Consider the following 27,965-nt stretch of genomic DNA (forward strand, 5'->3'; position numbering starts at 1 on the left):
AAAATCCTTCGAGGACCGCAGGATATTTTGTATACATTATTTCATAACTTGAAGTGTATTTCAAATATCCAAGCACTCTCATTAATGTTTTCCAATGATCCTCACTTGGATTACTTGTGAATCAACTTAGCTTATTTACGATATATGCAAGATCAGAACAGATACATTTAGTTAAGTACATTAAAATTCCTATCACCCTTGCATATTCCATTTGTGAAACAGGTTCTCCTCTATTTTTGCCTAAATGTATACCCAATTCCATAGGTGTTCTAGCCGGAGGACGATTTGTGGCATTAAATCGTTCAAGAACCTTTTCTACATAATGAGTTTGTGATAAAATAATTCCAGCAGATGTTCTAGTTACTTTAATCCCTAGAATAATATCACACAATCCCAAATCCTTCATGTCAAAATGTTGTCTCAACATATTCTTTGTTTTCACAATCAATTCATGGTTGCTTCCCATGATTAACATGTCATCTATATAAAGGCAAACAATTGCATATGCATTTGTAGTACCTTTAATATAGACACATTTGTCACATTTATTTATTGTGAAACCATTTGACAGCATTACAGCAGTGTCAAACTTTTGATGCCACTGTTTAGGTGCTTGTTTGAGTTCATACAACGATTTGACAAGTTTACACATTTTTTCTTATTTTTCGGGTACAATAAACTCTTTTGGTTGTTTTATATATATTTCTTCTTCCAATTCTTCATTCAAAAATGCAGTTTTAACATCCATTTGATGAATCTCAAGATCATGCAATGCAGCAATAGTTATCAGAACACGAATGGATGTTATTCTAGAAACAGGAGAGTAGGTATCGAAAAAATCATATCCTTCCTTTTGTCTAAAACCTTGAACCACTAGTCGAGCTTTATATTTATCTATAGATTCATCTTCTTTGTATTTTCTTTTAAGGATCTACTTGGATCCCAAAGTTTTACATCCCAGAGGGAAATCAACCAACTCCCACGTATGATTATGCATGATGGAATCTATTTCATTTTGTATGGCTTCCTTCCAAAAATGAGCTTCAGGATTTGATAAAGCCTCTTGAAGAGTTCTTGGTTCATTATCTAACATGTATGTTAGAAAATTAGGACCAAACCACTTTTCAACTCGTGCTCGCTTGCTGCGTCGTGGTTCATCGTTGGTTTGTGGAGTTTCAATTGTATTTTCATAAGTTCGCTTATTCGAACTTATTGCTTTCCTTTCTTTACAAGAAAATATCTTTTCAAAGAATATAGCATTCATTAACTCCATGATTGTGCCTTCATTTACATCAGGAATTGTTGACTTACGCACTAAGAATCGATATGCACTACTATTGTATGCATAACCAATAATATGCAGTCAACCGTTTTAGGCCCAATTTTTATTTGTTTTGGCTTAGGTACTTCTACTTTAGCCAAACACCCCCACACTTTGAGGTATTGGTAAGAAGGTTTACGACATTTTCACTGTTCATACGATGTTTCATCTTTCCCTTTGATTGACAAGTTTACACATTTTTTCTTATTTTTCGGGTACAATAAACTCTTTTGGTTGTTTTATATATATTTCTTCTTCCAATTCTTCATTCAAAAATGCAGTTTTAACATCCATTTGATGAATCTCAAGATCATGCAATGCAGCAATAGTTATGAGAACACGAATGGATGTTATTCTAGAAACCGGAGAGTAGGTATCGAAAAAATCATATCCTTCCTTTTGTCTAAAACCTTGAACCACTAGTCGAGCTTTATATTTATCTATAGATTCATCTTCTTTGTATTTTCTTTTAAGGATCTACTTGGATCCCAAAGTTTCAACTCCTTACGTTTATGCTTAAGGTAGTTCTTGAAATCTTTCCACATCGGAAGCAACTTCTCAATGATAGACGCGACTTGGAATGGTTCGTTGATTTCCATCCCTTCGGCCAATAAGTCATGTAAGATAATTTGTATCTCTTGCACTTGACTCATCACAGTTTTTCAGTCTACCATTTTGAAGTCCAGAAATTCGTCAACCACAAATTTCTTTATGCCTGCATCTTCAGTTTTGTATTTTTTTTCCAAGGAATCCCAGAGTTCCTTGGCAGTCTTCACAGAGGAGTAGACACTATAGAGAGTGTCATCAACGCCATTCAAAATATAGTTTCTGCACAGGAAATCGTTGTGGTTTCATGCATCAACCGTGGTCCTCCTTTGGGTGTCAGAATCGCTTTCAACAACGACAGGGGGATCCTCCTTCAGAAATCTGGACAGATTGAGTGTGGTCAGATAGAATAGCATCTTCTGCTGCCAACGTTTGAAGTCGGCACCAGAAAACTTTGGCGGCTTTTCTCCATGTGTGGGGGCGAAAGCGAGCGGAGTGAACGAAACGGTAGACATATTCAGAATCTGAGAAATACAAAATTTCGTCTTGCGATTGTTACAAGGATGTACTCCGAATTCTGAACAACACCAGCAATAACAGCAACAACAACAACGAACAAGTCGAGGCGAGAGAATCTCTCTATTCGCAAGACGAAATTGCCCGTTAACGGTGCTTAACGTTGGCGGCAATCGTCTCTAAGATACAACGACTAACGATCGTGATATAGCAGCACTACAAATATCACGAACTTCAGCGAACGAAAATATGTAAAACTTTCTTTTGAGAGAGAGAGGGAGAATTCACAGAGAAAGCAGAAATCTAATGTTTTACGTTATCAGATGTTTTGCCTATATATTTCTGTGTCATAACCACCGTATATATATACTTATACACCAAACAACATGTTTGAAGGCCTAAGGATGCAACTCATTTTAAGCCCATTTCAACTACAATTCATTCAATAACTTTTCCAACAACTTCAACACGTTCAAATTCTGTGAAATTTGAGCCTTAATTGTCATGCATATGTCCAAAACTTCCCCCACATCAAATAGTTTTTGGTCAAGAAATTTTCCAACAAATGAAGCGGTATCGGTTAAGACATCTTACGCATCTAACCTCAAGATTTTTGAAGAAATGCGTGAATCCAAATTGACCTTTCTGAGTCGAAGAAAATATTTATTTGATACAATAAAAAGGTAACAGAAAAAATTATTATTGAATCTAAAATTGATTCGACACAGATAAAAAAAAATAGATATGAAAAATTGACAAGTTAAAAAGAAACAAGTGTCAAGTACTTAAGTAAAATTCGATACCAGAAAATGGCGAATTTCACAAGACTATTCCATGTGAACATTAAACACTTCAATGGTAAACCTGGTGTCAAAAATTCGTAATATAGTCACATTCAAATCTAGTGCCGAATTAGCTGGAGTCACCTAAATTCATTTCATTGTAAAATAAAAATTAATTGTTTCAATACTGTATAAAGATACACTAAACACAAAAGGGAGGGGAATATGGGGGAACAGGGTATACCATTCTTAGCTGTAAACCAGTGAAATCTTTCACATATCCGACTATCGCAAACTCGTTCGTGAGGATCAATACTGTCGGTATACTTTTTTAATGACAACCAGTTTCAAACACTAATCATCGTAAACTACTTCGAGCTTTTGGTTTTGTCAACGATTCGATGAACCTGTACATCCACTTGTCCAGCAATCCTGTCAGACAAACATGTATACCATGAAGAAAGTTCTCTAGTAGCAGATTAAACCCATGGAAACATGCGCAGAAGGGTTGAGTAGATGCTACCCGCAGGGTAGTGTCCTGCGGGTAACGTGGCGGCTCATGATTGATTAAAATCAATGGGCCCCACATGGGCCCCACTAATTTTGACCAATCATGGGGTTACACATCACCTGCAGGGTAGTACCCTGCGGGCGGCATGTACTAAACCGCGCAGAAGAGTGTTATGGAAATGTTTAATTAGTTAAACACCCAAACATTTTCCACATTTTAAATCCTATCCAGATAGTATTTCAGTAACTAGTGAACATCTAACTGGAAAGGCCATAAAAAGAGGAAGAATAAAAAAAACCTGTCAAGGCAAATGTACCACCCAGCACCGCACAAAGCCGTGTAACAAAATGCAGAAAACTACGGCGTTCTTCCCTAATTGTCACGGTAATTGGTGACAAGTCATACAAAAAGTATACAGCTACAGTGGAAAAAAATTGATATTAGTCCTCCAAACGTTGAAGCAGATAATCATAATGAAAAAAAGAATGGAATGAAGAAAGTGACACATTATTAACTGAACAAAACTTACCAGGCCACATCTTATCGACCTCAGTAATAGGGGAAAAGTACTCGGTGACAGAGAATTGATTCGTGGACAAAACTTCCTTTGAGAGATACTTGTATTCAGTTGGAACAATCTAAATCATATGCAAAGCAATATATTAATAAGGGACAAGAGAGCAATTGTCAAATTCGAACTTAATCATAAAGTAGACCATCAATGATATCCTGTAAACAATTTTACACCAAGCTTTGACTTTGTCAAGATATTATGATTACCCTGGTACCTCAAACTCGAGAAACTCGTACTCGAGCATAAGACAGATGGTATAAGTGTAAAACTGAAATAAAAACTTAAGGATATCTCCAATTCAATGAGACTCTCATGATTGGATAAAAGACACAATTAGCCTGTTTTAAATAGTATTTACAGATCATAGCCAGTTTTAAGTAGTATTTACAGATCATGAAAACATTGGTAGGAATAGGAAAGAGGACAATTTCTCTCGCATAGGCAGCAATGTAGCCCTGAGATCAGTTCGTGGAGCATTATTATAATATAATAATAAGGATTAAACCATGTCTTAATGACTTAATCCATTCAGAAGCATGTCACATTTTTAAAAATCAAATATCAGCATCATATAATAAATATTAAAGTCGTATATTTGTATCAAAAGTGAGCCAGAACTCTTACCTTTATATAGTACTTGAATGTTCCACTTGCTGCGTGCAAGATTCGTACTGTGTCATCAAGTGGGTTATGTATCCCAGGATATTTCGGCCCAAAAGACAAATCATGAATCATATGACTCACATTGACATGGGAAGAACCTTCAAAAATCTGCAGAGAATCAACTGGAGTAAATGCATATATCTACCTGAACAGAGTTGAGTAAAATTCAGCACTATATAAATCCTGGTCAATAAAGCCAACTGCAAAACATCGGTTTTAGAACATTCAAACTTTTGCTTGCAAAATAGTGGAGTAACAACAATGAAGTAGGCATAAGGCAACAATGAAGAATATGCAGAGTCACATCTAGAAGAATGTAGTCCTGTACTGCTGTACACTTGGTCACATCTGAAGAAGGCATAAGGGATGCATGGAGGGATTAGACACTCGAATTTAAGGATAAGTTGAGGGCATACCATCTGTGCAACAAAAATATTCAATCCGTGCACAGAGATATGGAAGTTCCCAGCAACCCTTTGCACATCTAAAACCCCGTAAACCTGCAACAAACAATAAATTAAATGAAAAATTAAAGGAACAAACAAGGAGCAGATGTCAAATTGAAGGTCTTTCCTCCATCATTGTACTCTATGAAAGTGATAAAGTAGCACGCACAGTAAGATTCTGCTAAGACACTGAAATGAAGTAGCAAAAGAAAGAAAAGAAACGCATACCCGACAACCTTCGCCAACAGATATAGCGTGCTTCACCTTTTTAATTAACTTTTCAGCGTCGTCGTCAAAACTGTGGAGTTTAACTTTGTGGTCAGATTCTTCATGGTGATCTTTGTGGTCATCTGATGATAGATATAATAAAAATTGTGTCACAAGTCCATTATAACACGGTACTTCGTAAATAATATATAGGTTCCATATAGTAAAACATTTTTTTTGACAGTGTAAAACTTTTTGTTTTATCAACATATAGTAAAACTTTTACTTCTATTAGTATTAGTATAAACAGAAAATAAATACAGATTTATCGCAAACTAAGTCCCTACTAAAACAATGAAATTGGTGTGGTAAACAAATTCCGGGAGAAGGATTGATTGCATAAAGAGGAAAAGTGAAACATGTTACAGAATCTTGCCCTGCAACAATAAGTTTAACTAATAAATAGAAAAAAAAATTAAATATTAACTAATTTCTTGTTTCCAACTTCACATACTGCAATTACATTTCAATTTTCAGATTGCTAAAGTTCATATTTAACACTAAATCCTGATGCACGAGGCATCACAAATCCCTTTTTTAATATTATCTTTTCTTTAACTTGTTTCCATCCAAGTGACCAGAACAAAAAACAATTGTGCAAACCTGATAATAACTTGGAAGTGATGCGTTCACAACAGTTTAAGGTTCTCTATATTTTCATGAATAGCTCCTATGCACTAAACAATCCAATATCTACATCAAAACGCCTCAACTTACTCATTAAATATTTCCATGATTAAATAGTGGAAAACATACCTACAGTTTTTACTACCACAAGGCAAAGTTATTTCACATGAGGGATAGTAGTCCCCTCCAACATCTTGCCGATGCCACGTATGTAACCACTACTTTGGACAATTATGTCTTGCTCAGAAGTTAGTTAAATATTTTTTTCTATGATTTGTTCTCCTCCTAAGTAATTTGTGGCATGTGGGAAAGGGGGAATGGTGTGCAGAATGATAATAAAGGTTGTCCAGGAGCTGGGATATGGTATAAATTCTCATGCTGTAATAACTATTAACTAAAATAGAAAAAGGAAGTTGTTATGTCGAAGAGTTGGAATCCCAAACAATGTTGAATCCACACCACACACACACACACCCCAGGGAAAAGAGCCTCGATTTTTGCAATGAGAATGGACAAAAAGACAGAGTCATCATCGAAAAACCTGATACTCATAAACATTAAAATCATTTCCACTCCATCAAATTGCCTAATTCGAGCATCAGTGCAGTGAAATAGAAACTAAGGGGCCTCTTGGTATGTACTATGTCGGATGAGATTATTACTGGAAAAATTATACAAGTGACTACTTCGGGTACAATTATACTTTTCCAAAAACATGTTGTAAGAAAAGAAACATATTGAAAGAAATTGCTAAAAGTAATCTCCAAAATCTAGAAAAAAAGTTCCAGACAAACTAACCATGCCCATGAGATGCATGTTCCTTCTCCACCAGGTCTGACAGATACTCTGTGCCAGTAATTTGGCCATCCCGATTCAAACGAAGCTGCAAAAAAATACTTGGTGTAATCACAATAAATGCAATTGGAAACATATCAGATTTATTTCTAACAGAGAGATGTACCAACGAATAAAAATGGAGTAAACCAACCTTCCATATATTTGTGTCAAGATCGACTTCGTGCTTCCCCGACATATCAATAGCGTCAACACTTAGAACTACAAGAATCATAGAGTTGAATAGCTGATGGCTAGTGTCAATCAAAAGCATAACTCCAAACAATGTTTATGAAGGCTAACCATCACAAGGCAGAGAAGGGAATGTCATATTAATGTGGATTGGAAGTGTTTCTCCACGTTTTAAGTCAACAGCCATCTGCCAGCATAATATGCATATTAATTAAGAACCCATAAAAAATTGTGTATTGCAGATTTATGTGCAAGAAATATGCAAGGTATTGATCAAAATAAACCCTTCAATGATAGCAGAGTACATAATTGAAATTATGGAACTTGAGAATGAGAAAACTAACCTCATGTACTGTATCCGTTGAAAGATAAAATGTCAACTCATGCAAGAACAACGTAGCCATGATGACTAGTCCAACAATGGAAACTAACAAGAAAGAAAGAAAGTTTCTTAATTATTCTTGTCACAGAATTCAAGCAAACATTGTTTCATTATTTTGAGTACACATCATTAACACTTGATTTGATAATAGCAGTAAAATTTAATTTGGGAAGAATTCAGAACCGGGAAAAAGAATACCTAGGGCCCCAGATTTCGTCTTCTGCAGCAAATGTTCTTCAGCTCGAGGAAATGCATCGAGACTTTTCAGTACTTGTTTAAAATTACCCATCTTTTTGTTATCTTTTAACCTATCTACACTCAAGCCAAGATCCCCCCCAACGAAAGAATCATGAAATCACAGCTCACTGTACAGGGGGAAAAAATAGAGAAATTCTGTCAAAAAACAATCCAAATTCGAAATAAAACAAACTGAGTTATCATTATTGTTTCGCTACGTTTAACTTTGCCCTCCCCCACCCGGACAAACTACCAACATGAAATAACCTACTCAATGCATGGAAATAAGTAGCAAAATTCGATCAACAAAACATTCTGAATACCATAAATTAACTTTGCATCATTTTGTAACACTATTTAACGCTCCCCACACCCACAGAAAATAAAGTTTCCATGAAATCAATAGCTTACCGCCAAAACAATAACAAGAATAACCCAAAAAAAAAAAACGCAAGGGCCAACAAACAATGTCAGATTAGAAATCGAATTTCCCACGTCTTCTACCTATATTCAATCTTATTTCCCAAAAGAAAAAAAAATTAAATACGAATAACCAACTTACAGCATAGAGAGAAATCCAGTCAACAAAAAAATTCGGGATTCGAAACTAAACCAGTCTTCATCATTTCCTATCCATATTCAACCCTAGACCTTTTTCAGATACGAAATTGATTGAAATATAAAATTAGGGGGGAAATCTGCATAGTTTGAGAGAGAATTCTCACCTTCTGGCGGCGAGAGAATCGACGAAATGCTCGCCGGCGAGATTGGGACAGAGAGAATTATGAATGACACGTGATGGCCCAAATAAACTCGGGTGTGATGAGCCCAGATTTGCCAATGGGCCTTGCTGTGTTTGAGCCTTTCTCAACTCATTTCTTTGTCCGGGTTCATACAAGTTCGACAGCAGTCTATTGATATTTGCTAATATTCGAGTGACAAATAAATAGTGTAGATTTTTTTGTGAAACAAACTCGTGGATTTACTTCCTGAAACAGGTCGATTCGATTCATATTCGTAGTAAAAATAATATTTTTAACATAAAAAAAATAATAATTTTTTAAATCAGGTCGAAGAGTTATCTCACAAAATTAACTAGATAGTCCGTCACATATGAGCTGTTGTGATTTTAAAAAAAAATCTGTATGTGTCTACGTTTAATATTTACTATACGGGAGATGATGTGTGAAATATTTGGATTTGTTGGCAATGTTATTATCGTAACAATCAATTTATGTTAATGTTAGGGGCTCTGCTTCATATAATATACTAGTGCATTGCTATATGCAACGCGTACAAGTATGGTTGATGGCGCCCCTAACTGGGTTTTCATGATTTTTAGTCAAAACAGGTGGAGAAATTCACGAGCAGATGACAAAAGAAATTTTGGGATCGCATCAATGGTCAATATTTTTTTTCAAATATTTATTTTGAGCTTAATCAATTTCTTTAATTAGTTTGATTTATATTAAGATAAGTATAATATCGTAATTGTATAAATCGATGAGGGTCTTGCAGAAATTTCTGAATTTGGCAAATCAAACCTACAAATATAAAAATTAAAAATTAAAAATTATGAGGGGGCCTTTGTGTAATTTGGATAAAATCATAGGAGTAATCGGGAATTTCTAGAAATCACATACCAAATTTTTTTGACATACAAAAAAATGTATCTTATTAGTTATGACTTATTATCCCACGTCATAATTATTAAAATAGATTAATAGAATAACATGCTAGTTTCCACACAAACGCACTGCCTAATGATATATATTTATATATATGATAATGATATTATTTTTTTATACATTTTGAATCATATAAAAATTTATAATTAATTTAAATTAAATTAAATTAAAATGTACAAACATATAAATTATTCATAATTATGTTGAGTATTAAATAATTTGTATTATTTGATTGGTTTATTGAAAATTTAGAGAGATGGGAGGGTTGAATATAGAAAATTAAAAAGAATAAAAATGGTTGACTTCATAAACATGCCACCACAAGTTTAACTTTAACATCTATATCTATGTATAGATAAGATACACTAGCAACAATAACTCACGCATGGTTTCTAATCACACAATTTATATATTTGAAGAAATATTTAAAAGGGAAAAAATAAAAAGACGAGAGCTTTAAGATAAAGCAGGGAGCAGTTGGAGAAAAAATTGAATAAATTATATATCAAATATAAATAATACAAGTTTGATTTGAGTTACTAAATTTGAGAACAAAAGAATATTTTATTACAATTGAGAACAAATAATTGATTTTTACAAATGATTTGTTGTAATTGATTTTTACCTCTCTTTTGTAGAAATGATTGGGAGAATATATTTTCATATATTATAAAATAAAGATACAAAGTATGTTTATATACAATCTCACGAGATAGAGATAAAAGAAACAAAATAAATAAAAAGATACAAAAAGATATACACAATATTAAGAAAGATATATTTTCAATAGGTCCCCTCAAGATGGTGGATGTGGAGAGACACCAATCTTGGAACACATGAGTCGAAGACGCGTACTAGCAAGAGGCTTAGTCAACGCATCAGCAAGCTGGTCAGAGGAGGAGACATGAGAGAGACGAACTTTACGACTTTGAACCAGCTCACGAACAAAGTGATAATCCAGAGCAATATGTTTCATGCGAGAGTGAAAAATGTATTATCACAGAGATAGGTAGCCCCAACATTGTCACATTAGATAGAAGTATGTGAGTTGACAGTATTGAGGCCGAGTTCATCAAGCAGCGACCGAATTCATTGTAGCTCTGCAACAGTGGATGCAATGGCACGATATTCAGTCTTAATAGAGGAACGAGCAACAGAAACTTCCTTGCGAGAGCACCATGAAATGGGATTAGGACCCAGGAAAACGATATGCACACCAGTAGAGATGTGATCATCAACATCACCCGCCCAATCAGCATTACAAAAGACGTGAAGAGGTGATGAATTGTAGCAGCGAAGCATTAGACAATATGAACGAGTGACATTAAGGTAACGGATGAGTCGCTTGGTCGCCCCCCAATGTAGAGAAGAGGGAGCATGCATGAATTGAGACAGCTTATTAACGGCAAAGGCAATATTCGGGCGAGTAAAGCAGAGATACTGCAAACTACCAATGACCTGGCGATATAGGGTAGCATCAGCAGGGGGCGAGCCATCCAAGAGATGCAGAGGAGCAGTCGTGGCAAGAGGCGTGGAGACAGGTTTCGAAGTAACCATGTTTGTCTTGGCGAGAATATCAAGGAGATATTTTCGCTGAGATAGGAAAAGGCCCCCTGAAGTGGTAACAACCTCAACACCCAAAAAAATAAGAGAGAAAACTCAGATCCTTGATGGAGAACCGAGCACCCAACTTATCAATGTATATCTAAAGGGCAGCTGCCTCATTTTTTGTAAGAATTAAATCATCGACATAGACAATAAGATACATGATGACACTGCCAGAACAAAAAATAAATAAGGAGTTATCAGCCAGAGAGGCAACAAAGCCAAGACTGATCAAAAAATGATAAAGTGTCGTGTACCAGGCCCTGGGTGCCTGTTTAAGGCCATAAATTGCTTTGTTTAACTTGCAGACATGCGTCGGAAAATCAGAGCCAACAAAACCAGGCGGCTGAGCCATATAAACACACTCGTCCAGCTGACCCTAGAGAAATGCATTATTCACATCCATTTGTTGAAGAGACCAACTATTGGAGACAGCCAGGGACAGGAGAATGCGAACAGTAGTGGGTTTTGCCACATGACTAAAAGTGTCAGTGAAGTCAAGACCTGGACATTGATGAAAACCCTTGGCAACCAGATGGGCCTTGTAGCGATCAATAGAACCATCAGACTTCCTCTTAAGCCGAAAGACCCATTTTCAACCAATATTCTGGGCCATATCGGACGGAACAAGATCCCAAGTACCATTACGAAGAAGCGCGTCAAACTCCTCAGACATGGCAGCACTCCAACGAGGATCCTTGAGAGTAAGAGTATGCGATGTGGGCTTAGATGGGGCAGTGTCAGTGATAGTAGTGAGACCGAAGCGGGGATGTGTTCGGAAAATATTATTTTTGGAACGGGTAACCATGGGATGAGCTTTGGAAGCAGGTGGGGGAGGCGGTGGTTCGGCAGGTGGAGTGATGTGGGTGGTTGGTGGCTCGGGGGGTGGTCGTACAGCCACGGAGGGTTCGGGCATGGGCGGGACAACGGGGGGCGTAGGGCGATGAAGAGGTGGAGCCAGGTGTGGGTAGAAGGTTCAACAGGAGAAGAATCAACGACACAAAGTCCTCTACAGGCGATCCAAGCGGCGTACCAGAGCAATGTTAGAAATTGACTTGGACCTAACTTACCTCAAAAGCTAGCTCAAGATATGAGGGTTGCCCTTGTCTATATTAAGGGCTCTCAGGAACTATATCCTATCGATGTGGGACAATATTTCAACACACCCACCACACGCCCAGAAATGAACATCCGAAGCATGAAGATATTAACGGGTGGCCTAACTATATGCAGCCCAATTATGGGCGGTCCAACACACACGGTGGGCTTGGGCTCTGATACCATGTAGAAACGATTTGGAGAATATATTTTCATATATTATCAAATAAAGATACAAAGTATGTTTATATACAATCTTACGATATAGAGATAAAGAAAACAAAATAAATAAAAATATACAAAAAGATATACACAATATCAAGAAAGATATATTTCTAATATCTTTTACTATTTGTAAGAGATATATGTCGTTACAAGTGAGAACATTGATCGTGGAATTTTTTCTGAAGTTGAAAGACTTTTGAAGATTTATATTTTTTATTTTTTTATGCTAAATTTATAATATAAATATAATATTTCATTTGAAAAATATTTAATTTTAAAATCCATCAACAAAACCAAGCTAAGCATAACCAAACCGAAATTTTAGGTTTGGTTTGGTTTTTAATTATGTTGGTCACTTGGTCTGCATTGGTTCGTCATTTAAAAAAAACCTATAAAAATATGACTTGATTCAAAGTTTGTATGAAAATCCGAACCAATCCATTTCAATGTTTCTCACCCAGACAAAAACAGTATCTACATTCTTTTCAAAGATGGTGGAAACTAATTTGGGAACTCCGTATACCTCCCAAAGTGCGAGTATTCTTATAGAAAGTGTGAAAACCCGGAACTCGGCCTCCAAGTTTTTTTCAATTTAGGAATGATCTCCCAAACTTGAAAGAGGTAATCTTTCCTTTTCTTTGAGATTGAACAACTTGGATACAAATCAACTTATTTCAGCAATTATATCAAGTTGATTTATTGACAGAATTTTTATTTCCTATCAAGCTAATTTTATTTCCGTAATCGGAGCAACAGATCACTCCATTTTCAACCCTATATCTCGTCACCCTCTCCTATATAAAGCCACAAGACCTCTTCAAAAATCTCACACAATTTCTCACCATATTTTCGAAACCATCTAGCAATTAAAGTCGAGGAATTTGTCCACTTGTTCTCCATATTTACGTGGGAAGAGTATAGCAAATTAGCTTTTGAAGTTATCAGCTTTTGTTAGAGAAAGTGACCTAGGGATTTGGGGAAAGAAAAGTTTATCAAAGTTGGTCAGAAGCTTTCGAGAATTAGAAATAGAGATATGGAAATAAAGGTTGCTAAGTTGGTCAAACGAGCAAATTCGAGAAATTAGGCTGAATTTCGAGAATTTCATTTGGAACTCGAAGGTTGCTTGTCAATCCAAGTTTTTGATCTCGCACGTATAAAACGGTAAGTGGGCTTATGTTTTAAAATAATATGTATGCTTTAAAATTTTGATCGTTCATGTTATTTGTTGGAATGTTGTTATATAATATTATTCATGATGAGATTTTGTTAAAAATATGTTTGACACTGTTATGACTCAAATTAAGAGTGTAAAGAAAATTTTCGAATCATGTTATATTATAGCCCTGATGCGATGGGTAACAATAACCGTTCTATGACCTCACCCTTAGAGGGATTACATATAGGGGACTGATCAGTTAGCCACGAATAATTAGAGGAATTTCAGTGTTTGGTCAAAGTTATGTTATGCTATGTTATGTCTTGTCAATTATGTTATGATGATGTTCATGTTATGCTATGTTGAAACATGATATGAAATGTTTATGCTTTGAATTAATTCATGAGATTTTGAAATAAATATATATATGTATATATTTTGGTATGATTGATCGGCCTCCACTTGCTGAGTGTTTCCCAAAACACTCACCCCTTATTTTTCCCATTCCAGATGATGAAGTTGATGATTTAGAAGAGCGAGAACAGGATATGTTTTGGGGATTGTGATAGAGGAGCACTAATATTGAATTTCGTTATTTCATTTTGGGATTTCACAATAATATTTTGTTATTAAGTTTTTAGACGCTTCCACATTTGTTTTGTTATTTTTGAATTTATCGAGATGTAAAGACGATGTTTGAAATTTATTTATGATAATAGACTGGTTTGGTTTATAATGTACTATGAGGCTGGTTGTTTTCGAATTTTATTTGAAAGCAACGCCGATGTAACCCGACCCCGGGAGCGGGGCGTGACAGAAATGATATCAAAAAAAAAACCAGGTTCATGATCTTGATGGGATATTAGAATTTAGAATATATGATCTTGATTGGAAACTAGGATTTAAAATGAGAAAGAACCGCTTGAGGTTAGAATGGAGAAGAACTACTTAAGATTAATATTTATGCTGAATAGGCAATATAAAGTTTGATATTGATTAATTTTGGATTTAAGTTTGATGGATTTTGGTAGTAACTTATTGGTTTTAGTTAGATTGATTTTTGGGATATAAGTTTGACAACTTATGCTTTTTTTTTATTTAAGTTTGTCAAGTTAGATTTTTGTAATTTAAGTTTGACATTTGGATTTCTAAATTAAGTTATGATTTTTTTTATTTAAGTTTGAACATTATTGGGCATATTAGACAACTCAGTTAATCCAAGTTTCGAGGACGAAACTTTTAATAAGGAGGAAAGAATGTGAAAACTCGGAACTTGGCCAACAAGTTTTTTCAATTTAGGAATGATCCACCAAACTTGGAAGAGGTAATCTTTCCTTTTTCTTTGAGATTGAACAACTTGGATACAAATCAACTTATTTAAGCAATTAAATCAAGTTGATTTATTGACAGAATTTTTATTCCCTTTCAAGCTGATTTTATTTTCGTAATAGGAGCAACAAATCACTCCATTTTCAACCCCATATCTCGTCACCCTCTCCTATATAAAGCCACAAGACCTCTTCAAAAATCTCACACAATTTCTCACCATATTTTCGAAACCATCTAGCAATTAAATTCGAGGGATTTGTCCACTTGTTCTCCATATTTACATGGGAAGAATGTAGCAAATTAGCTTTTGAAGTTATCAGCTTTTGTTTGAGAAAAAGGCCTAGGGATTTGGGGAAAGAAAAGTTTATCAAAGTTGGTCAGAAGCTTTCGAGAATTAGAAATAGAGATATTGAAATAAAGGTTGCTAAGTTGGTCAAACGAGCAAATTCGAGAAATTAGGCTGAATTTCGAGAATTTCATTTGGAACTCGAAGGTTGCTTATCAATCCAAATTTTTGATCTCGCACGTATAAAACGGTAAGTGGGCTTATGTTTTAAAATAATATGTATGCTTTAAAATTTCGATCGTTCATGTTATTTGTTGGATGTTGTTATATAATATTATTCATGATGAGATTTTGTTAAAAATATGTTTGACACTGTTATGACTCAAATTAAGAGTGGAAATAAAATTTTTGAACCATGTTATGTTATGGCCCTAATGCGATGGGTAATAATAACTGTTCTATGACCTCACCCCTTAGAGGGATTACACATAGGGGACTGATCAGTTAGCCACGAATAATGAGAGGAATTTCAGTGTCTGGCCAAAGTTATGTTATGCTATGTTATGTCATGTTAATTATGTTATAACGATGTTCATGTTATGCTATGTTGAAACATGATATGAAATGTTTATGCTTTGAATTAATTCATGAGATTTTGAAATAAATATATATATGTATATATTTTGATATGATCGATTGGCGCCCACTTGCTGAGTGTTTCCGACAGAGAGCATCAAGAGATTTTATTCCGACAAACATAAATTCTGATGTTGAGACATGTGCCTACGAATGGAATTTGTTCTTTGTGCAGATTTTATCATGCTACTACCAGTCATGCCTTTTGTATTGTGATGGGATTCGAAATATATGGAAAAACTCTATTTTTTGGAATGTTTTGAAACAGGTGCAGAAGGAGCTTTTTGTGGTTTGTGGTTGGGCAATAATGAATTTAATGAAAAAAAAAAAAAGATGTGGGTGGAAGTGTGCAAACACAATCACGATGCCAATAGCCAGAGAAAGGTTATAAAGATTGATTGGTTATTGTCGTTGTTGGAAGCTTATAGGACTGTTTGCGGTACGGGTCTTCAATCGTTGATAAATCCGGTGATCCAGTCTGATAGGAGTTGGAAACCGCCATTATTTGATCATGAGAGATTGGATGTAGATGATGCAGTTGATGGTGTTGGAACCTGTTTAGCGTTGGGGTGGTGGTGCGTGATTGTAATGATGTGGTTCTTGGTGCAAAAGCCAATATTATTTCATACGCAAGGTTGGTGAAATCTGCTGAATTGGCTGCTATTCGTTTCGGAATGGAGTTCTGCGTTCTTCATGATTTCTCTAGAGTTTGTATCTTATGGGACTCTTTACAGCGGTTCAAGAGGTGAATCAAAATGGAAAGAACCTTGGGTTGATTGATAATTTAATCGTGGAGGTTCGTGATGGTCTTAAATCGCCCAGATTTCTTTCATTAAATCATATGAGACGCAAGGCTATAATAGGATGTCTCATTCGTTAGCTCAGGAAGCCATTAGTTCTTTATCTTGCTTAGAATGGTTGTATGGTAATGTGCCGTCTTGGTTTCTGTACTGGTATCTCAAGATTGGAGTAATTAATTCTATGAATGTTTTTATTAAAAAAAAATCATAATTCATACTAAAATTTGATGGGGTAAAGCTTATAATTTTTAAAATATATTTTTTTTTTTAGAGTACAAATACAATGTCGAGATAAGTCTACCTAAATAAATTAGGAAAGAGAATCGAACCTGAGACCAATTGATCTCAGGGCCCCACCCTTAACCATTGGGTCAAGGGCTCATTGGCTTAAGATATTATTATTATTATTATTATTATTATTATTATAAATAAAATATGTCAACTTTCGTGACAAGTCAATTGCCCAAAAACAAAAGGCTCAAGCAATTCTATACATACACATATACTGAAAATATCAAAATACCAAATCGTCTGAACCAGGGCATTTGATTGCAGTACCCAGCAAGCATTACACAAACAAAATCTCGGACATACATGGAATTTTCAGTCCTCTCAGCACACCAAGGTAAATCAGATGCCTGATATTGATCATTTTAGTATGCGACCCTCTAAAATTAAAATACATAGGGTACTATTCTACAGCAGTCAAGAGAGGAACCTACTTTGAGTTGGAGCTCAAGTTTCTTGCCTGCTTCGGTTCTCGGGTAGTCTCCTCCAGACCGTTTTCCCACAATGTACCAAAGTAAATATTGCCATGACATAAAGCAGAGGTATACCAACGATGCAGCCCCCCGATGCAAGATTGATCAATGTCTGTCGAGGAGCCAAAAGTTAGTTAAAAGTTTCAAGAAATACAGTTGGTCTCCAGCTACTGACTTGAAATTTCACAGGATATTTTTTGCGTTAGGTTAAAATAAGCTTGATCTATGGACTTGTTCAGGATGACATGATTCACATTATAATCGACAAGCGGTTAAATAGCGGAAGAGTGCTCGATAAATATGGCTAAAAACTGCTTGTCTTGCAGAAGAACTGTCGTTATACATGCGCACACACAAAAAAATGTTGTTATACATGCACACACGCACACATATATATTGCCAAAAGAAGTATAGTTCAGACGCCACAAGTAAAATTGTAAGTAAATATTTATAAGGGACAAGAATAGTGAATAGTCCTTACAAGCATTCCAGAAGCAATATGAACAACAGGAACAATGCATTGGTCCATTTTGTTTCCTTCTGAGTATCCACTGAAAGCAATTACCATTGAGAAGGTATGGATTGTAACAAATGCAAGAGCTATAGTCGCTGCAGACAATAAATAAATAAAATAAAATTTCCAATTTTCCAGCTAAAAAAGCATGTGGATTGACTTGCTTGAAGATAAAAGTTATAGATCTAAACATTGTCAAATGAATGTCACCAATTAGCTAACTTCAACTTCAAATGATATTACTAGAGAAGCTTAGAAATTGTCAACCTTGGTTATTTAAATCAACATGACATGTCACATCATATTAGGTCCAATCGGGTTAAGTGAAGGCTACATGTAAACTGTCTTCAACAAAAATAAAATGATAAACCATTTAGGTTTTAATGACACTTAACATATAGTTTGAACCAGGTGGTTTTGCAAGCAACAAAGTACTTACCAGAGACCAGAAAAAATGGCATATGTGAACATTTTTCAACATAATATGTTGCAGGTCCAAATGCAGGAGTTAGAAGGCTAACACAGAAGAAGACAGCATGTGCCACACCATGACCCATACCACCAGCTGCAAATCAGGTGTGTAATGATCAGCATTTAAAAATAGAAAGACAGAAAAACCTATAAGAAACTGAATGCATCGTAAGGATTGTCCCAACAACACAACGTTGTTACAGATCATAAACCACTGGGCTACAAAAATCTGAAAATGGGGACTGTTTCCGGTGCTCACCCCAAGTCCTGGCCAGCACCATGACCAGAAAGAGGCACAAGATCACATATATGTGTAAAAAAAGTCAGCACCATCTTGTGCAGAAAGGTGCTCACCCCAAATCCTGGCCAGCACCATGACCAGAAAGAGGCACAAGATCACATATATCTTGTGCAGAAAGGTGCTCACCCCAAGTGCAGGTCAGCACCATGATTAGAAAGAAGCACAAGATTGCATACATGTGTACTTTGTGCCTTGTGTAGTGCCTTTTGTGCCTTTGACAAGAATGTGATTGACGAAGTTCAATTTTATTTTCTTATAACCAACAGCTTATCAGGACATTGATTTGTATACTTGGGGATGTGCACAATGCATATAAATCACATAGATGTGTACCTTGTGCCTTGGCTAGCGCAATTGAAGCCTTTAAGATAAAGAACAATAAAAAGTAGAGAACACATAAACTTAGCAATTGAATGAGCCTGCAAGTGTTTTCACCTAGAATTTGAATCATTTTATTAAAGGAATTATTTCTTATTTTATCAAATGAACATTTAAATTATGCAATATTACTTTTGGATTTTGAAACCTATTTTGTTCAATTGATGCCTTTACATTTTTATTTTTTTTTGCAAAACTGAAACAATATGATTTGTTTAAAATCATGTTTGAGAAATTTATTTGAACATTAATTTTTTCTTTATTTTAAAATCGAACAGATTTTGAACATAAATTACTAGTTTAATTAGTCAAATCCGATTTAAGAAATTTATTCAGGGTAGGAGGGTAACTACCAAACTCGCACATATAGGTACATGCAACACTTACCAAGAGCAATTTGCATCTTATCTGTAATAAAAAGCCGAGGCTTGGAGACCCTATCTGCAAAAGCATCAAGTATAACTTCCATCTTCCTAATAAAAGTCCACAGAAAAATAAATAAATAAATAAATATTGCGAGACCAGTGATTATATTAGCGATAGAAACCAGTTACAGAAACGCGACTATGCATGAGGAGCAGAAAATAGCAGCTCCATAACACTTTTTGGTGCACATCCAGATCAGAAAAGCTGGAATAGATTGTCAATAACTATCATGCCATTGTTATGCATAAGGAAATCATATAAATGGATCGGATTCAATAGAGACACACCCAAAATGAAATCTCTGTTTGAAATCCAATCCCAATTACATGTGGAAGTTACATTCAAGTGGGGTAGTAAGCAGTGAATTGTGCATGGATCCATGAGATTCTAAGAACCATATGTTGTGATATTTAGGTAATGTTTGCAACCTTTAAAAATAAGTGATTATGAAGATTTTCTTCACAAATTTTTAGAGGTTGCAAACACTACTTTAAATTGGTATAAATTATATAGTACACATTCAGTATAAATAAATAATGATAGTTATCGCAATCTCCTGAGCTGGCTAGTTAGTTTTCAAACAATATTGAAAAATTCCGAGCTCAAGTAAAGCAGCTCACAAGCCTCATCTTTTATTCATAATAGAAGTCACATCAATCAATACTCAGAGTTATCTAAAAACAAAGCTAATGGTGGCAGATGGAATGCAGGAACAAATTTGGCTCGAGTGGCGCTGTTAGCGCAACATCCAATGACCCGTTATCATAGTTTTACCCAAGACGAATAGTTGATGAATCGCACTTACTGGTAGAGTCTCCACAGGAGAACGCGTAGGGCTTCTTGAAATGCCACAGAAGAGAAAATGAGGAGAGCATATGGCCAAACAGACACTGTCACAAACGGTAGAAACGCTCTCCAGATTGCCGATAACGCAATGAGACTCACCAACCACACTAATGCACTGCAATAACCAGCAGAAGATAAATTAGCAATCAGATACCAAAATGGTGACCAATCATTCCACGAAATACACGACGAATACGATCAATCCAAAAAAAAAAAAGAAGAAACCTGGACAGAAGAGTGAGTATCAGGAAGGGTTTCTGAGAAATAACGGCGACGAAGAGCGAAAGAGATGGCCCCAGGGCTAACAGCACGTACCCAATCCCCGCCGCCACCGTCATCTTCCTTCGCCGCCTGCTTCTCCGACTGAGATGTGTAGCAGAATCCCTAGATACAATATTTTGGGGAAATTAAAACCTACATTATTGAAATTTGAAAATTGAAATCTCGATCGTTTTTCTGTTAATGAAAAATATTCACTCGTTGACCATTAATTGAGCTGGAGTGGAGTTAGATAAACAAATTTTAAATAATATCGAAAGAAATCTTCTTGCTGTTATTAACCGTCAATAATTGATACAAAAAAGCTCTAAATAAAAAGTATGTTTAAATAAAGATAAGTTCATTTTTTTTTTATGTTTCGAAATAGGTTGAAAAGTGCTTTTGACCAAACCGAGCTTTGGATCAGTTCATGTTATTTTCAGGATAACTACCCTGACTTGACCGAGACAGACCAGATCGTACAGCAGATCAAATGATTTGATCTGCTGATGTGATTTTGTCCGTCGAGATCACTTTGAGGTCACTACCCTCAGGGTAGCATCGACCAAACCGAGCTTTGGATCAGTTCATGCTATCCTCGGGATAGCTACCCTGACTTGATCTAAACGGACCAGATCGCACAGCAGATCATGACTTGATCTGCTGATGTGATCTGGTCCGTCCAGATCACTTTGAGGACAATACCCTCAGAGTAGCATCGATTGAAGATCCTACGGCCACGAGATTTGCGTGTAGCTCGTTTGTTTTGATTTTAAAATAGAACAAGAAATAGAAGCCAAAAAATCAAAAAAAATATTATTTCTAAAAAAACACTTTTTAAATGATTTTTTTTAAAATAACTTTTGTTTTTTTTAGAGTACGATTACAATGTGAAGCCAGAGTACAACGATATAATTAAATTATCAACACAACCGACGAGACTTGAGCATGGACTCGAGACTTGCTTATCTTGAGCAAAAAAATTACAAATAAACTGTTTTCTACCTAAATAAATTAGGAAATCTATCCACAATCAGCGAAAATCGAACCTAAGACCATATGGCTCAGGGCCTCGGCCTCAACCAGTAGACTAAGGCCTCATCGGCTTAAAATAACTTTTGTAAACAGACAATACATATTTCAAAAAAAATCTTTTAGCATATTGATTTTCCCAACCAAACGAGTTCTAAATTTGGTTTTATGTGATAGTTTTTATCGAATGTAAATTTTCTTAAAGCAAAACATATAAATTTCATAAAACTGACAAAATCAAAAGTTACATATTTTCTTGTAAGTAATTATCTTGTGAGACTGTCGTATGTTTATATATTGGCGTTTCGGGGTCGGGTATCTGATCGGATAAACCCGATCGGGTCGGTTAATTTTGTGAAAATGTCGTGTTCGGGTAGTTACTCGAACCTGAATATTTTTGATCGGGTTAGTGTCGGGTAGAAATTTCACTACCCGAAAATTAGTCGGGTACCCGACATACATACATATATATATATATTAGTAAACTTATGCACACGATATGTGCATATAAATTAAATTTTAGTCGTGTATAAAGGAATAATGGTAGTTATGGGTAAGGGTACTTTGGAGACAAAATTTGGTATGCCATAACATAACACAAGTAGTTATTATCTAGGCCTCAAACTAATATAGAAGGGGTTTTTTTTATTTTTAATGTAAAAAAAAAAAAATCAAAAATACCGTAAAATCAAAAAAATTTCACAAATACCGTAAAACTCCAAATATGACAGCGGACGATTGTGTACACGTAGGCATCGTCCTCTGCCACGAGACGCGGACGCTGCCAAATTTAAAATTATTTTAAATTATTTAACACTTAAAATGATTAAAGAAAACGTGTTGACGCATAGCATTTGCGTAGTATTTGCGTGTAAAATAAAATAATTTAACGCTTAAACAATTAAATATATCATCTAACGCGTAAATAATTAATTTAACGTGTAAACAATTAATTTTACGCGTATTAATTACTATATATATGTTCACAAATGTTATTCGAATATCACTCATAAAAATATCAATCTCTTTAAAATTTTCTCGTTTCTTTTCTCCGTGTTTCATTTTTATTTAAAAAAATCATGTCGGAAAACATTGATATATTTTTATATTTTGGTGGTCATATTATTGTGGATAGTGGATCGATTGTGTATAGTATTCCTTATACTAGACCGATGCGAGTTCTACGTTCCATTACTTTGTCCGAGTTGGTTGAAGCCGTGCATCAAATATTGAGGATTGATCCAACTACTTTTACTATCAAATTATCAACGAAATATTCTTTCATGGAAAATTCATCTTGGCATGAAATTCAAGTCAATCTTGTCGATGACAACGCTTTAGAGTTTATGATGCAATCTCCCAATATACGTATATTGCATTTGTACGTGGAAGCAAATCAAATTGACCATCACGTTGGTCATGTCGACCAAGAATCGGATATTTTACATGTCACCGAAGGAATGGACAACATGTATATTTATCCTGAAAGTGGATCATGGGATCAATATATCGCCGACACATGCGAACCTGATCCTGCAAGTTGGCCGCAAAGTACACGTGTTTGGGAACAAAATTCTGGTGAAGTAAATTGGAATTCAGAAATTCAAAACTTTGTGCCACGTGTTGATGATCCTAGGAGTGAAAACGAAGATGTCCAGAGAAGCGATACAGAGCCAGATATGTCATACGGGGAGTCTGAGGAAGAAGATGATGACGATGTTGAAGATGTGAATGATGATGTACATGTGAATATCCATGCTAATACTGATGAGAAAACATCATCTCGTCCACCACCTCGTCAGAAATTACAGAGGCAAGATGTTCCTTTCTTTTCTACCACTTCTGATATGCCATATTTTTTCAATACATATTTTGGAGAAGAGATTCCTGATTCTATTGGCGTACCTCATGACATGCGGACAAGATACTATAATGAGGATAGAGGAGAACTATGTGTAAACATGGTTTTCAAGGATAAAAAATATCTAATTGCATCTGTGAAGGATTATTCGGTCAGAGTTTCTAGGCATGAATATCTTGTTGTTGAGAGCACACGCATTTTATGAAAAATTCAATGCAAAAATTATTCTTCCACCGTCAGATGTCGTTGGGGTCTTCGCGCATCTTTCAAGGAGAAAACAGGTTATTGGAAAATAACCAGATATGGTAGGCCTCATACATGTATATCAACCAACGTCGGCATAGATCATCACAACTTGAATAGTGATATGGTTGCACATACACTATTGGGCATTGTACGATGTGATCCTTTATATGAGATTAAATATATAATAGAGAGTGTGAAAGATAAATATGGATATCAAATCATGTATACGAAGGCGTGGCGGAGTCTGAAACGTGCAGTGGAAATTGTTTATGGAACTTGGGAGAGCTCTGTTCAATTACTACCGAAATATATGCGTGCTCTTTGCAAATACAATCTTGGAACAATTGTCGACTGGAAGCATCTCAGAAACAATGAAGAAATAAAAAACATTGAACTATTGTTTTTGGGCGTTCAAGCCGTGTACTAATGGATTTCGACACTGTCGAAAAATTATTAGTGTCGACGGTACACATTTGTACACAAAGTACAAACACAAAATGTTGATCGTTGTCACTCTGGATGCTAACAATCAAGTTCTACCATTGGCTTTTGCAATTGTGGATGAAGAAACGTCTGATTCCTGGAAATAGTTTTTGGAAAATGTTGGACGGCATGTTGTATGTGGCAAAAATGGTGTGTGTCTGATATCTGATAGGCACAAGGGAATCGTGCGAGCCGTTGAAGATCTACCATATTTCAAACCTCCACAAGGTGTGCATCGTTTTTGTTTGCAGCACGTGTGCTCAAATTTTAATTCCAGGTTCAAAGATGTGCATATGAAAGATTTATGCTGGAAAGCAGGGAGTCAACATCAAATTTGTAAATTTGATGCAACAATGGAGGCAATTAAGAACAAAAAATATTTTGGCACACAGATATTTGGATGGAATATCAAAGGAAAAATGGAGTATGGCCCATGACGGAGGTTGGCGTCGTGGAGTGATGACGACCAACATGTCCAAGTGCTTAAACAGTGTGTTGAAGGGAGCTCGTAGACTGCCTATATCTGCAATAGTACACTTGAACCTTCTGAGATGTGTCCAATAATTCATTGAACATGTGACGAAAGGTCAACGTATGGTTCAGGAAAATCAATTGTGGTTAGATTATGCACGGCGAAAGTATGAGGAATGGGCAAAGAAATCTAGTGAACATCGTGTTGTTAAATATGATGTACAATCACAAACTGCTCAGGTTGCGACCGAAGGAAGGCCAAGTCACGGACAACACATGCAAGTGGTGAGAATATGAACAACAGATTGTTCATGTGGTAAATGGACAATTTTCGGCATCTCATGTTCTCATGCTATTTGCACCGCTAAATGGCACTCGTTAGATCCCACGACACTTGTGCAGCCATGGTACAATATATCGGAGTACCTCGCAACGTATGAAGGAAAATTTGAACCTCTTGCAGATGAAAGATATTGGCATCGTCCTACCTTTTGAGTTGCAACACAACCCAGTTAGACGTGAAAGAAGAAGAGCAGGTAGGGATACAACGACTCGACTAAGAAACGAGATGGACAGGCCGGTAGCGAGAGAGAGACAACAACGAAGAACTAACAGGTATAAACTTTGGAAATCTAATTTGTTGCTAAAAATATGTCTTGTAATATATTTTAATTTGTATATGTCTATTTTTTGTATTTCAGGTGCATAAGATGAACGTGGACAATAGATTGCTTGACGAAAAATGTATAACAAATAAATGTTTGTAGGTAGCATATGTGTTTTATAATTTTGTCATATAATGTATGCATTTGAATAAGATATGTATTTGATATTGGTTAAATGCATTGATCTATTACACTACTAGCATTTTTCTTCATATTTGTTTGAATCAACTTAATAAAATATTTAAAATAATTGTGGTGTAATTAAAAAAAAAACTCATACGAAAAGAAAAAAAAAACAAAAATCACATGCATAACTAATTATCAATTTCTATAACACAAAAAAAAAATCATGATTGTTCATGACAATTGCAGTTATACAAATGACCACCGGTACCACAAGTAGGTGGTCTACGTCTACGTTGTCCTCTACGCACAACAGGAGCATCAACAATTTTTTCAGTCCTCTCTTGTTGCTCATCTGAATAACTAGGGAATATTACAGGTGACGGAACGTTTCTTTCAAGAGCCAGAGTATTGCGTTGACCGGTATTAAGAATATCTGTAAAACTTTGGATATTTTCACAAAATGGAGTATGATAACCGACATCAACATATGAACCAGATGGTCCTGCACTGTAAAATCCACCGAATGGTCCGGTATTGTACAACCCACCAGATGGCCCTGCGTTGTCGAACCCACCAGATGGACCCGCGTTGTAGAACTCACCAGATGGCCGAGGAGGAACAAACCCCGATGATGACTGATGTGAATCAGGAGATGTCACACTAAAATTTTGTGGAATATTAATGTGTCCGCCAGTATCTAAATTCGACTGATATGGCCTAAAACCAAGCCCAGTTACTGCAGGCGATATAAACCGTACAGTAATGCGATCAAACCATGGAAAGTAATCATCATCGACTTGCCTAGATCTTCCGTGGTGTTCGCCTCGGGCAACATTACTCAATTTTTCATTCCAAAAAATAATTGCATCTTTATGATACTCTCTCCAATCTATGTTGCGATGACCTGTTCTATTAACATTGTGTAGGTTATCGTTGTCAATTGCAGGCCTAGGAATAGATTGTCGCATTTTGAACTGCCTCAAGACCCGATCAGGACGATGCATCTCCACAATATCAAAACAAATCAGAGGACAAATACATCGCCAGATTCTATTATCGTATGTACTAATGATCGCTTTAACATCAACATCTTTTTTGTTGTAAACTATCCAGTTAAACTGCATAATAATAATAAAATCAATTATAATTAATAAATATAAATTAATATAATTATTGTAAAGTTTCAATAATCCAATAACACACCTCGACATTAGTCATACGATCGAAGCAATCCCTTATAATTCTAATAGCGTGCGTTAGTGAATGAGTGTAACTAAACACATTTGACCACCTACACAAAAAAATATTATTAAAATTATTACAAAATGAATTTGTAATTTATACAATGCTAATATTTTTCAAATATTACCGTGCACCATAAGGAGCATATGGAATATTTTCCTCGAATTCATTTTGACGCACAGTCAGAGATAATCCATTCATATCAGGATTAACAAATGTAATCCTGCTCCATGCCCATATCTGCCATCAGTAATAAATTAAATTAAAAATTATTATAATATGATATTAGATGAACTTAAAAATTTATACCTGTAGGATAAATAGAGGCCCGGATATTATAGCTTTTCCTATCCGTGTTGCATTGCATAACTCACGATATAGAAATGCCAAAACTGCACTTCCCCAACTATAAGATCTGATGCGTTCAATATCCCGAAGTAGTTGCAAAAAAATCAATCTAACAGATCCTCCTTGATAATCTGGAACCATGATTCCTCCAATAATCATTAATGCTACACAACGGGTATATTTTACAACATCTATTTCTGGACTATTATCATCGATATGTGCAGCCATGCAATGCTCATATAAAGTGGTCATCGATAAGTGACCACCTTTGAAATGCGACGTCAGTGGCGTAAATCCCAATAAATTCAAATATATATGCTGACACTCTTCAACTCTGTGTGAAACATCTATACCAATTACAGGCTCACCATCAATAGGCAGACCCCAAATAATGAAAATATCCTGTAAAGTGATGGTTGCTTCACCACATCTAAAATGAAAGGTATGTGTTTCACGTCGCCATCGTTCAACCAAAGCAGTAATTAAATGATTATCATATTGCCGAGATCCACACAGCAAAACACCATAAACCCAATGTTATTTAAATATGCAATCACACGACTGTGCAGACCATGATCATTAAATAACTGCCAAATCAAATTATCGAATCGTTTGACTCGAACTATGTCATCAATTGTTTTTGTGGAAACTTCTGACGACATATGTGTTGCTTGTAAATATAGCACACTGAAATCTATTGACCCTCGATTTATTGTCATCCTGACAAATATACTAACAATTATATAATGCAAACCAATAAACACATATTATAAAATTACAAAATAACAAAACATAAAAATAAAATAAAATATAAT

At 35.5% G+C, this 27,965-nt stretch overlaps 2 protein-coding genes across 5 annotated transcripts; both read right to left on the reverse strand.

Annotated features, from left to right (window-relative positions):
- Positions 1–3,307: 3,307 nt before the first annotated feature.
- LOC140874885 (uncharacterized) lies at positions 3,308–8,781 on the reverse strand. Of its 3 annotated transcripts, XM_073278352.1 has the most exons (13): positions 8,624–8,689; positions 8,461–8,549; positions 7,860–8,026; positions 7,624–7,706; positions 7,391–7,466; positions 7,242–7,309; positions 7,052–7,136; positions 5,588–5,709; positions 5,330–5,413; positions 4,875–5,021; positions 4,206–4,314; positions 3,975–4,094; positions 3,308–3,597 (listed from the first exon to the last, which is right to left on the reverse strand). In XM_073278352.1, exons 3-13 carry the CDS (start codon positions 7,948–7,950, stop codon positions 3,524–3,526), a joined length of 1,059 nt encoding a protein of 352 aa, XP_073134453.1. In that variant the 5' UTR covers positions 7,951–8,026; positions 8,461–8,549; positions 8,624–8,689; the 3' UTR covers positions 3,308–3,523. The 3 variants fall into 3 exon arrangements, with proteins under 3 accessions (XP_073134453.1, XP_073134454.1, XP_073134451.1); XM_073278353.1 differs by lacking the exon at positions 8,461–8,549 and having other exon boundaries at positions 8,624–8,781; XM_073278350.1 differs by lacking the exon at positions 8,624–8,689 and having other exon boundaries at positions 8,461–8,615.
- An 8,335-nt stretch (positions 8,782–17,116) lies between these two features.
- On the reverse strand, positions 17,117–20,930 carry LOC140874627 (gamma-secretase subunit APH1-like). 2 transcript variants are annotated; one of them, XM_073277969.1, is made up of 7 exons: positions 20,644–20,930; positions 20,378–20,533; positions 19,534–19,619; positions 18,436–18,561; positions 17,964–18,091; positions 17,444–17,594; positions 17,117–17,359 (listed from the first exon to the last, which is right to left on the reverse strand). In XM_073277969.1, exons 1-6 carry the CDS (start codon positions 20,754–20,756, stop codon positions 17,457–17,459), a joined length of 747 nt encoding a protein of 248 aa, XP_073134070.1. In that variant the 5' UTR covers positions 20,757–20,930; the 3' UTR covers positions 17,117–17,359; positions 17,444–17,456. The 2 variants fall into 2 exon arrangements, with proteins under 2 accessions (XP_073134070.1, XP_073134069.1); XM_073277968.1 differs by having other exon boundaries at positions 17,117–17,594; positions 20,644–20,927.
- Between the last annotated feature and the right edge of the window lie 7,035 nt (positions 20,931–27,965).

This window comes from Henckelia pumila, chromosome 1 (genome assembly GCF_033568475.1).
Source record: "Henckelia pumila isolate YLH828 chromosome 1, ASM3356847v2, whole genome shotgun sequence".
Classification (NCBI taxonomy): domain Eukaryota; kingdom Viridiplantae; phylum Streptophyta; class Magnoliopsida; order Lamiales; family Gesneriaceae; genus Henckelia; species Henckelia pumila.

Bases quoted from the DNA above. Each gene is read 5' to 3' on its own strand.
- LOC140874627 (XM_073277969.1), bottom strand. From the start codon at position 20,756: ATGACGGTGGCGGCGGGGATTGGGTACGTGCTGTTAGCCCTGGGGCCA. The intron at 19,620-20,377 runs GTAAGTGCGATT...GACTTTTATTAG, and splicing joins CTCCTGTGGAGACTCTACCA to GAAGATGGAAGTTATACTTG. The intron at 18,562-19,533 runs GTAAGTGTTGCA...CCTGATTTGCAG, and splicing joins TAAGATGCAAATTGCTCTTG to CTGGTGGTATGGGTCATGGT.
- LOC140874885 (XM_073278353.1), bottom strand. From the start codon at position 7,950: ATGGGTAATTTTAAACAAGTACTGAAAAGTCTCGATGCATTTCCTCGA. The intron at 7,310-7,390 runs GTTAGCCTTCAT...TGATTCTTGTAG, and splicing joins CCCTTCTCTGCCTTGTGATG to TTCTAAGTGTTGACGCTATT. The intron at 4,095-4,205 runs GTAAGTTTTGTT...TTTCCACTGTAG, and splicing joins GGTCGATAAGATGTGGCCTG to CTGTATACTTTTTGTATGAC.